Source organism: Carcharodon carcharias, chromosome 11 (genome assembly GCF_017639515.1).
Source record: "Carcharodon carcharias isolate sCarCar2 chromosome 11, sCarCar2.pri, whole genome shotgun sequence".
NCBI classification, from domain to species: Eukaryota; Metazoa; Chordata; class Chondrichthyes; order Lamniformes; family Lamnidae; genus Carcharodon; species Carcharodon carcharias.
The window spans coordinates 62466892-62479014 of NC_054477.1; the positions used below are offsets into that span (position 1 = coordinate 62466892).

The following is a 12123-nucleotide window of genomic DNA, read 5'->3' on the forward strand; positions in this document are numbered from 1 at the left end:
TGGAATGGGTTGACAACCTGTAACCAGTGGAGTGTCGCAGAGATGGGGCCTCAACTCTTTACAATCCACATCAGTGATTTGGATGAAGGGGCTGAATATATGGTAGCTAGATTTGCTGATGACACCAGGATAGGTAGGAAAGTAAGTAGAGAGATGCAAAGGGATATAGACAGGTTAATTGAGTGAGCAAAAATATGGCAGATGGCATATAATGTGGAAAAATGTGAACTTGTCCACTTTGGCAGGAAGAATAGAAAAACAGTATAATTTAAATGGAGAGGGATTACAGAACTCTGAGATAAAGAGGGATCTGGGTGTCCTGGTACATGAATCACAAAAAGTTAGTATGCAGGAAGAGTAAGTAATTAGGAAGGCAAATAGAATATTGCCATTACTGCAAAGGGAATGGAATATAAAGGAGGGAAGTTTTACTGCAGTTGTACAGGGCATTGGTGAGACCATATCTGGAAAACTGTACAATTTTGGTCTCGTTATTTGAAAAATGATATAATTGCATTGGAAGCAGTTTAGAAAAGGTTCACTTGACTCATTCCTGGGGTGACGGGCTTATCCTAGGTTGAACAGGTTGGGCCTTATACCAATTGACCTTTAGACAGCGTAGATATCGGGAAGATGTTTCCACTTATAGGGGAGACTAGAACTAGGGGACACGGTTTAAGAATAAGAGTTCCCCCTTTTAAGACTGAGGTAAGGAGAACTTTTTACTCTGAGAGGGTTGTTAAGTCTGTGGAATCCTCTTCCCCAGAGAGCAGTGGAAGCTAGGCATTGAAGTTATTCAAGGCTGGAGTTAGGCAGGTTTTTCATAGACAATAAAGTCGAGTATTTTGGGGCCAGACAGGAGAGTGGAGTTGAGACCACAGTCAGATCATCCGTGATCTTACTGAATGGCAGAGAAGAGTCGAAGGGCTAAATGGCCTACTCCTGCTTCTAAGTCCTATGTTCCTATCTTTTCTCCCATATTTCCCAATTTCATTACATTTATTTCTCTCCAGTACCACCTTTCTGAAATGGAAATGTCATTTTATGGACTGCTAATGACTTGCTAAATTGGAGCCAATAGAAATAAAAAAAGAAAGTTCAGCAGTTGAACTTATAGCCTCCAGTCTAGCTTAACAGCCATACAGCGAATTGTTCCACTGGAAAGGACTTTTTAATGTGTTTATCCTTGTAAATTCTTGGAAATGGCTGAGATCTGTGATGATCTTTTATTTCACGTGTTTATTTGGACTCTTACTCTAGCCACCAATGCTTGGTGTTAACTGAAGTTAGACAATTTTGTCAAGGTTGGAGGTTTTGAGAGATTGGTGATTGTTGTATTTATTAAGGGACTTTACAAAGGGAAGTTTGAGATGCATATCAAGTAAATAGTGAGTGAGTGGGATGGAATTTGCCTTTGAATGTGTGAAGTTGAAGATTGATTGATTTGATGGTAAAATATCAATGTGTTATCCATATCTATGCTGTTTTATTTTTTGACAGCACTTGCTCCTAAAATGTTGAGGTACTAGTTTGTAATGAAAATTACTTGATATCAAGAATAATCTCACAGCTAATATCACTGAACTCTGCAAGTATTTTTTTTCATTCTTTCATGAATGTGGGTGTTCCTGCAAGGCCAGCATTTGTTGTCTATCCCTAAATGCCCTTGAGAAGGTGGTGATGATCCACCATCTCGAACTGCTGAAGTCCATTTGGTGTAGGAACACACAGCGGTGTTAGGAAGGGAATTCCAGGATTTTGATCCAGTGATAGTGAAGGAAGGGCAATATAGTTCCAAGTCAGGATGGTGTGCGACTTGGAGGGGAATTTGTATGTGGTGGTGTTCCCATGCATCTGCTGCCTTTGCCTTCTAGGTGATAGAGGGCGGAGGTTTGGAAGATGCTGTTGAAGAAGACTTGGTGTGATCCTGCAGTGCCTCTTGTAGATGGTGCGCACTGCTGCCACTGTGCGTCAGTGATGGAGGGAGAGGATATTGAAGGTGGTAGGTGGGGTGCCAGTTAAGTCGCCTGCTTTGTCCTGGATGTTGTCGAGCTTCTTGAGTGTTGTTGCAACTACATTCATCCAAGAAAATGGAAAGTATTCCATCACACTCCTGACTTGCGCCTTGTAGATGGTGGACAGGCTCTGGGGAGTCAGGAGGTGAGTTACTTGCCTCAGAGTTCCCAGTCTCTGACCTGCTCTTACAGCCACCATATTTATATGGCTGGCTCAGTTCAGTGCCTGGTTAGCAGTAACCCCCAAGATGTTCATAGTGGAGAATTCAGCGATGGTAATACAATTGAATGTCAAGGGGAAACGGTTAGATTCTCCCTTGTTGGAAGTGGCCATTGCATGGTATGAATGTTGCTTGCCAGTTAAAAGCCCAAGTCCTGATGATGTCTAGGTTTTTCTGCATATGGGCATGAACTGCTTCAGAATCTGAAGAGTAGCAAATGGCACTGAACATTCATCATCAGCGAGCATCCACATTTCTAACCTCATATTGGAGGGAAAGTCATAAATAATAATGTAATAAAATTGAATTGTCATAATATTTAATGCATTTAATATAAATATAGTTTAATATAAATAATATCAATATAATTTAATGCATTTAAATAATAATGAGTTTTCTTTGTGTGACTTCAGTGACCTAAAATCTTATTTATATGCTTAATATTCTCTTGGAAGCTTTATTCTGAATGTCAAACTACCCAATAAATGTAAAAGCAAAATACTACAGAGGCTGAAAACCTGAAATAAAATAGAAATGCCAGAAATACTCAGCAGGCCTGGCAGCATCTGTGGAGAGAGAAACAAAGTAAATGCTCCTGGCTGATATTTTTCATCATAGTTCAATACTTGGTTTATTGAGTTGGTGGATAGCAACTTGTTAATAGTTGATCTGTGATTGTGTAACTCATATTTTCAAAAAGTTCCATTGCAGCATTTTCTTGTTTTCATTTAACAGGTGGGCTGTGATCATAGCAAAAATCTTGTTCATATTTGCAGAGAGAGAGAATTTGAGGTCTTCATCTGTGATGGCTTGCTTGTGCCCATGAGGAGTGGTGTTTGTGATGCCTGTATATCTATAGCAGTTGTTCATCACTTTTCAACAGAGGTAAATTCAAACTTTATCTTTGGGAATTTACTGAGAATTGTAACACGTTCCATATTTTATTTTGTACTTTCTTAGTTTGAGCCAGTGAATATTTGATAAAGTAATAGCTTTAGTTTTTTTTTCTTTATACAATAACTAATTAAGATAAAAGCCACCATGTCTGTCTTCTGTTCCAACTTAAAATGTGATAAATTCAAGTCATGTGATAACTTTGCTGCGTAGTCACTATAATTGTGAGAAATTAGTCATATGATATAAAAACTGCATCAGTTTTGCTCAGAAGAGTTTTATCTTTTCTAATTTACCTGTCACTAAGGATATTGTTGAGGTGAAGCCAGCCAATTCTAGAGAAAGATTTGAGAGATAAGTTGCATGCTGTAAGTCTGTGTGTTTATGATGATTGCTGTTGAAAGAGAAAAGCAATTTGGGAAAGAGTTAATGATAGCAACCCCCTAACCATGGTGAATATTTATTGCATTTATTGATCGGTGCAGACGATGGTGAAGGAAGGAAATACTGTAGACAGGCAGTTTCTTTCCCATTTCCCCTACTTACATTTCAGCTCATCTCTTCTGTGAAACTCACACCTGACCTAGTGCTTCCTGAGATTGTAAATGACTCCCATTTGCTCTTTAGTGTACTGCCTTAGTTCAAAATAGCCACCACCATCCTCAAACGGTCAATGTTCACCCACCTCTCCACTCCAACTATTGACCCCCTCTTCAACCTGCCACCATTCCCTACATTGTCCTTTGAGTATCTTGTTACTTCTTGGCTCCATGCTTTTCTCTCAAAATTTCCTGTTTCTTGAATCCCTAATTTCTGTCCTACCTATTTTCCCTCTGACCTCTTATATATTCCCTTTCTCTGTTTGTGATCAGTAGTTGAACCTTTCAGCCATATTGGCACTTTTCCCTATAACTCCCTGTCCAAACTCTTGCACTTTTTTTTTTCCTCCTTCAAACGCTTACTCTAAGCCCATTTCATTGACCAAGGTATTGTTGAATAATAACAGAAATTGATAGAAATGCAGAAATGGGACAAGTTAACATTTTGGTACCTTTGTCAAAACTTCATCAAAATTGTATTTGCTTTGCTGTCTGGGATAATGGCCCGGATCGTCCAAGAAGCGACAGTCATAGTCAGATTGCCACTGTGTCTGGAAATTTCCCTGACCAGACGCTGCTCCACATTTCTACCAGGTTCTTCTGAACCCAGCTATCCCAGAAATGCGGAGTGCAGCTGAGAGCTCCATCAGATCGTGTTAAAGTTACGGAAAGACAAGACATTCCCTCTTTTTACAGCATTAGCTGCCATGTGGTAAGTTTAAATGTTCAGTCTGAATGTTAGTGAGTGAATGAATGTGAGTAAATGAATCTGAAAGGAAATAGTATTGGTAAAAAAAAGTAGTACTAGAGAAATTAAGGAAACTGAAAGTTGATAAATCCTCTGGACCTGATGATCTCCATCCCAGAGTGTTGAAAGAGGTGGCTGTGGAGATAGTGGATGCGTTGGTGGTCATCTCCAAAATTCTATAGATTCTGGAATGATACCTGCAGATTGGAAAGTAGAAAATGTAGCCCTCCTATTTAAGAAAGGAGGGAGAGAGAAAATGGGGAACTACAGATGTGTTAGCCTTACATCAGTAGTAGGGAAAATGTTAAAGTCTATTGTAAAGGATGTGACAACTGGATGCTTAGAAACTAATGGCAGGATTGGGTAGAGTCAACATAGATTTATGGAAGGGAAATCATGTTTGATTAGCCTGTTGGAGTTATTTGAGGATACAACTAGCAGAATAGATAAGGGTATATGTAGTATATTTAGAATTTCAGAAGACTTTCGATAAGATCCCATGCAAGAAGTTAGTGATCAGAATGAGATTAAAGGTAATATACTGGCAAGGATTGAGGATTGGTTAACGGACAGAAAACAGAGTAGGAATAAACAGATCATTCTTGGGTTGGCAGGTTCTGACTAATGGGGTGCCACAAGGACCAATGCTTGGTCCAGCTATTCACAGTCTATATCAATGATTTGGATGCGGGGACAAAATGTAACATTTCTAAGTTTGCTGATGACACAAAACTTGATGGGCGTGAGAGTTGTGAGGGGGGTACAAAGAGGCTTCAAGGGGATTTAGACAAGTGAAGTGAGTGGGCAGAACATGGCAGATGGAATATAATGTGGAAAAATGTGAAGTTATCCACTTTGGTAGGAAAAACAGAAATATAGAATTTTTTAAATCAATTGGGAAGTGTTGCTATCCAAAGGGACCTGGGTGCCCTTGTTCACAAGTCACTGAAAGCTAACATACAGGTGCAACAAGCAATTAGGCAAACAGTATGCTGGCCTTTATTGCAAGAACATTTGAGTACAGGAGTAAAGAGGTTGCTGCAATCATATAGAGCCTTGGTGAGATCACACCTGGAGCATTGAGTTCAGTTTTGGTGGTCTTGCCTAAGGAAGAATCTACTTGCCATAGAGGATGTGCAACAAAAGTTCACCAGACTGCTTCCTGGGCTGGTTTGTCCTATTAGGAGATATTGAGGAGACTAGGCCTGTACTCTTTAGACTTTAAAAGAATGAGAGATAAGACCATAAGACATAGGAGCAGAAGTTAGGCCATTCGGCCCATCGAGTCTGCTCCGCCATTCAATCATGGCTGATAAGTTCCTCAACCCCATTCTCCCGCCTTCTCCCTGTAACCTTTGATCCCCTTACCAATCAAGAACCTATCTATCTCGGTCTTAAGTACACTCAATGACCTGGCCTCCACAGTCTTCTGTGTCAATGAATTCCATAGATTCATCACTCTCTGACTAAAGAAGTTTCTCCTCATCTCTGTTCTAAAAGGTCTTCCCTTTACTCCGAGGCTGTGTCCTCGGGTCCTAGTCTCTCCTACTAATGGAAACATCTTCCCCACGTCCACTCTATCCAGGCCTTTCAGTATTCTGTAAGTTCCAATCAGATCCCCCCCTCATCCTTCTAAACTCCATTGAGTATAGACCCGGAGTCCTCAAACGTTTCTCATATTGTTAAGCCTTTCATTCCTGGGATCATTCTTGTGAACCTCCTCTGGACCCTCTCCAGAGCCAGCACATCCTTCCTGAGATACGGGGCCCAAAATTGCTCACAATATTTTAAATGTGGTCTGACCAGAGCCTTATAAAGTCTCAGCAGCACATCCCTGCTTTATATTCTAGTCCTCTCGAAATAAATGCCAACATTGCATTTGCCTTCCTAACTATTGACTCAACCTGCAAGTTAACCTTAAGAGAATCCTGGACTAGGACTCCCAAGTTCCTTTGCACTCCAGATTTCTGAATTCTCTCCCCATTTAGAAAATAGTCTTCTTCCTACCAAAGTGTATGACCTCACACTTCCCCACGTTGTGTTCCATTTGCCACTTCTTTGCCCGTTCTCCTAACCTGTCTAAATCCTTCTGGAGCCTCCCCGCCTCCTCAATACTACCTGTCCCTCCACCTATCTTTGTATCATCTGCAAACTTAGCCAGGATGCCCTCAGTTCCTTCATCTAGATCATTAATGTATAAAGTGAAAAGTTGTGGTAAAATACTGACCTTTGCGGAACTCCACTAGTCACCGGCTGCCATCCTGAGAAGGACCCCATTATCCCCACTCTCTGCCTCCTGTCAGACAACCAATCTTCTATCCATGCTAGTACCTTGCCTCTAACACCATGGGCTCTTATCTTACTGAGCAGCCTCCTGTGCGGCACCTTGTCAAAGGCCCTCTGGAAGTCCAAATAGATAACATCCATTGGCTCTCCTTTGTCTAACCTGCTCGTTGCCTCCTCAAGGCATGACTTCATTGAGACATACAAAATTCTTACAGGGCTCGACAATGTAGATGCAGGAAGTATGTTTACCCTTGCTGTCGGGGCATCTAGAACCAGGGGACACAGTCTCAGAATAAGAGGTAAGCCATTTAGGACCAAGATGAGGAGGAATCTCTTCATTCAGAGGGAAGTGAATCTTTGTAATCCTCTATCCCAGAGGGCTGTGGAGGTTCAGGCATTGAGTATGTTCAAGATAGAGATCTATAGATTTTTAGTTACTAAAGATATCAAGGGATTTGGAGATAGTGCTTGAAAATGGCTTTTAGGTAGATCAGCCATGATATTGTTGAATGACGGAGCAGACTCGAAGGATCGAATGGCCTATTCCTGCTCCTATGTTCCTATGAGTGCTTGTGAGTAAGTGACGCATTCATGGAGGCATATGAAAGAAAGACCTTAGGCGAAACATCTGGAAGAGAAAGGTCCTCTACCAGCCTGCTCCCACTGCACAACAATAACCCCCCCACCCCCCCGACTATCAAGCTCTACGGCAAACCATTGGACAACGCGGATCATTTCTTATACCTCGAGAGCCTCCTCTCAGCGAGGATAGACGTTGATGATGAAACTCAACATCGCCTCAGTATGCTAGCGCAGCCTTCAGCCAACTAAGGAAAAGAGCGTTTGATGTCAAAGACCTGAAACCTGGCACCAATCTCAAGGGGCTGGAGTGCTACCTGCCCTCCTGTATGTGTCAGAGACATGAACAATGTACAGCAGGCATTGTAGATCCCTGGAGAAATACCACCAACGATGCCTCTGCAAAATGGTGCAAATTTAATGGCAGGATAGGCGCTCCAATATTGGTGTCCTCTCTCAGGCCAAAATCCCCAGTATTGAGACACTGATATGGCTAATCAGCTACATTGGGCGGGCCACATTGTCTGCATGTCTGACACGACTCCCAAAAAAAGCTCTCTACTCCAAGCTTTGTCACAGCAAACAGTTACCAGGAGGGTAGGGGAAACACTTCGGGGTCATCCTTAAAGCCTCCCTGAAAAAAATGCAACATTCCCAACAATATGTGGGAATCTCTTGCTTGAGTCAGCCCAAACTGGAGAAGCATCAGTGAAGGTGCCAACCATTTTGAAAGTCTGACAGGCCCAGGTGGAGGCCAAGCACAAATCACAGAAGGAGTGTACCAAAATCCGAGCATCCCTCCTATCTCATCAAACACTACCTGCCCTGCCTGTAGCAGAATATGTGGATCCAGCATTGGACTTTTTAGTCACCTCAGGACCCATAACCCTGGAGTGGAAGAAAGTTATCCTCGGTCTCAAGGGACTGCCTAAGGAGAAAGAAGTGAGTGAATGTGAGTGTGTTTTTTTTCCTTCGTGCATGGGATGTGGGCCTCACTGGCTAGGCCAGCATTTATTGCCCATCCCTAATTGACCTTGAGAAGGTGGTGGTGAGCTGCCTACCTGAACCACTGCAGTCCATGTGGTGCCAGTACACCTACAGTACTGTTAGGGAGGGAGCTCCAGGATTTTGACCCAGCGATAGTGAAGGAATGGCAATACATTTCCAAGTCAGGATGATGAATGACTTGGAGGGAAACTTTCAGGTGAAGGTATTCCCATATGTCTGCTGCCCTCGTCCTTCAAGATAGCAGTGGTCATGGGTTAGGAAGCTGCTGTCCAAGGAGTGCAGTGCATCTTGTAGATGCTGCCACTGTGCATCAGTGGTGGAGCCAGTGAATGTTTCTGGATGAGTTGCCAGTCAAGTGGGCTGCTTTGTCTGGGATGATGTTAAGTTTCTTGAGTGTTGTTAGAGCTGCACTCATCTGGGCAGGTGGAGGGTATTCCATCACACTCCTGACTTGTGCCTTGTAGATGTTGGACAGGCTTTGGGGAGTCAGGCGGTGAGTTACTTGCTGCAGGATTCCTAGCCTCTGACTTGCTGTTGTTGCCACAGTATTTATATGGCTAGTCCAGTTCAGTTTCTGGTCAATGATAACCCCCCCAGGAAGTTGATAGTGGGGGATTCAGTGATAGTAATGCCATTCAGTGTCTAGGGGCAATGGTTAGATTTGTCTTAACGGAGCTGGTCATTGCTTGGCACTTGTGTGGCGCAAATTTTACTTGCTGCTTGTCAGCCCAAGCTTGAATATTGTCCAGGTCTCACTGCATTTGGACATGTACTGCCTCAGTTTCTCAGGAGTCGCGAATGGAGCTGAATATGGTGTAATCATCAGCGAACATCCCCACTTCTGACCTTATGATGGAAGGAAGATCATTGATGGAGCAGCTGAAGATGGTTGGTCCAAGGACACTACCCTGAGGAAGTGCTGCTTGATAGCACTGTTGGTGACACCTTCCATCACTTTGCTAATATGGACTGATGGGGCGGTAATTGGCCAGGTTTGATTTAACCTACTTTTTATGTACTGGGCATACCTGGACAATTTTCCACATTGCTGGGTAGGTACCAGTGTTGTAAGTGTACAGGAACACTTTGCACGAGTGTGTAGTGAGAGGTGGTGTGTGAATGAGGGAGGGTGGGGGTGTTTGGGGAGTGTGGAGAGGGTAGTTGGGAAGGAGGGTCAGGGTTAGTCAGGTAAGTGCATCGGATCTGTCCCAATCTCTAACTCCAACTCGAGTCGGCGGGAGAAGTCCAAGGGAGCAGGGGAATTGCCTATCAGAAGTTAAAACTTCCCAGGGAGCTCCACATGTCAGGACTTCCAGTGTTCCAATGTGCATCTCAATCATACGTCTGGTCTCCGACAGTGTGGAGACTGAAAGATTTGGCCCCTTGCTTTTGATACAGACTTGATAATTGTGAACCATGGAGCACCGAGTCATTTCACTCATAAGGAAGAATCTCATAACTTGCTCAATTTATTGGTCCTTTTCCATTCACTTATTCCGTATCTATTTAGTATTTTTTTAAAAGAGAAGCTACCTAATTCTGAATTAATATCAAATTCATGCATATGACAAAATGGATAAGTGCGAAGTCAAAAAGCTCCTGTACACCTTTTTGAACAGTAAATTGCCTGTGTTGTGAACCTCATGGAGACCAATAACTTTTAAAAAGAGATATTCCCAGCCATTGATGCAAAGATTCACACAAAAAGATTTCACGTCTTAAAATTTTAGATTGCCCATCCCTAATTGACCTTGAGAAGGTTGAGTAGATTGAGTAAACATTATTTAATGGGTAACTAATGTACCAAACTATATAAAGGTACTTCCCCATTTAACTAACTAACACAGCCAATACTTTATGACCTGTTCGTACGTTATACGACGCTCCAAGTCTATATGTAGCCTTGAAGATTAAGTCCCACACTCCTCCTGGATTTTCAGCAGTTTCATTCTCCCAGCCACACCAGGCCGAGTCTTCCAGTGTCCTTTGAAAGTCGTTTCACTCAGTATTTCAAATATCCTCAAACCGGCTTCCAGCAGCACATACCTTCCAGCGACTCCTTGGTCTTTAACTCTTCACAAGCCTCATCTTTTCGAACAAAGAATCAGTTCACATTGACAACCTGCTTAGTGGCTGACCCAAAACGGTCTTTTTCCTCTGTTTTTCACAGCAGCAGCAGCTGTTTCTGCCTCCCTCTCTGAGGTCTCTGTGTCCAGAAAAACTGGCTGCCGCTCTTTTGTGTCAATGTGTGCAAACTTACACTTGACTTTCCATAGTTTTCAGCCTGGGACTCTATCCCCATGATAACCAAATCACATGGGCTTGCCTCCTGGCAGAATTAGCGTGATCTCACCATTGTCCTACTCTGGACATTCTATTTCACTTTAATGGAAACACTTTAAAACTTGACCATCTTATAACGTGTACCAACATCTGCCAAACCTTTATCTGAGGAATGAGGAATGAACCTTGTATGAGGGGATCTAAATGGGGATGTGGGTGAATAATAGACTTATTGTACTTAAGCATTTGTCGACATCATGTTCCGTTGTAAACTGTTAACTGCAGTATGTATAAAATATGTTGCTCCATTTTGAATTAGGTTTTGTTCAGTGAATATTTTTTATCATAGGGAAGAAGGCTGTCAGCCATCAAAGAGATTGCAAGACTTCTACGACCAGGAGGCAAGGCACTTATTTACGTTTGGGCAATGGAGCAGGAACGTAACAAAGTAAAATCTAAATACCTCATGGAAAAAAAAGAAAAAACAATCAAAACACGAGAAAATTGCACCGCAATGCCAATAGTGGGTGAAGACCAAGAAGGCGATAAAGTGGACTTGGTTTGTTTCAATCAGTTGGCAAATGTTGATGAAGACACAGTAAATAAACAAAACAGTGCAAAGCTGCCTGTTCACACAAATAGAACCTCCTTTGAGTCACAGGATTTGCTTGTTCCTTGGCATTTGAAAGCTGGAGTTAAAGCTGATAGTGTCTCACCACTGCCACCTACTGAGCCCAAAGAACTTGCAGTTTTCCATCGCTACTATCATGTTTTCTCTGATGGAGAATTAGAAAACATATGTAGAAGTATATCTAATATTAGGATCGTGCAAAGTTATTATGATCAAGGGAACTGGTGTGTGATAATTGAAAAATACTAAAATGTTCTAAATGGCTATTATGTACTTGTAACTCAAGTTTAGATTTTATTTTGAAATTTGTTTTGCATATGGAAACATATATTGTAATAGCAGCATGTAGTTTTAAATAAAAGTTTATGCTTAATAAAGAAGTTGTCATACTTTTTTATGTCTAGGTGCTTGCCTTCAGCACACCCTTCAGCTTCAGGATGTCCAATGAAGAAAATGAAACTGCAAAAGTTTAGCTCAAGATATTTTTCTTTTTCTCCCCTTATTATGAGAAGGTGGGAGACAGCCTGATTTCAGGGCTCGCCAAGCATCAGTCGGGAACAGTTCACACAGAAAAGAAATGCCTGTAATTTTTCTATGGTATGTCTTTAAACCAAGACTCAAGCACTAATCCATTATCTACTCTGCCTAATATGTTGGCATGTTGTTGCATTGGCTTGCAACTACAGATATTTTACTACCTCACCTGTGATTAAGTTGCTTGCAATGAGAGGAGGGACAATAAAGGCCTGGAATTTGGAGGGTTTTTGACATCAAACTGTCGGTGTTCACCATCATTATTCCTCTGAATCTGGTTGCAGTCTGTTGCACTGCATTGCTTGTGTTGCATTGAGTGTCCTTG

The 12123-nt window shown here is 42.0% G+C and overlaps 1 protein-coding gene across 1 annotated transcript in view; it reads left to right on the forward strand.

Annotated features, from left to right (window-relative positions):
* The window catches only part of alkbh8 (alkB homolog 8, tRNA methyltransferase), an 80875-nt gene extending 69234 nt beyond the window's left edge, over positions 1-11641 (forward strand). The window contains exons 10-11 of the mRNA XM_041199855.1: positions 2972-3121; positions 10983-11641. Of these exons, the coding sequence (XP_041055789.1) occupies positions 2972-3121; positions 10983-11513 (681 nt within the window). The 3' untranslated portion in view covers positions 11514-11641. The remainder of the gene's footprint in view (positions 1-2971; positions 3122-10982) is intronic.
* The last annotated feature ends 482 nt before the right edge of the window (positions 11642-12123 follow it).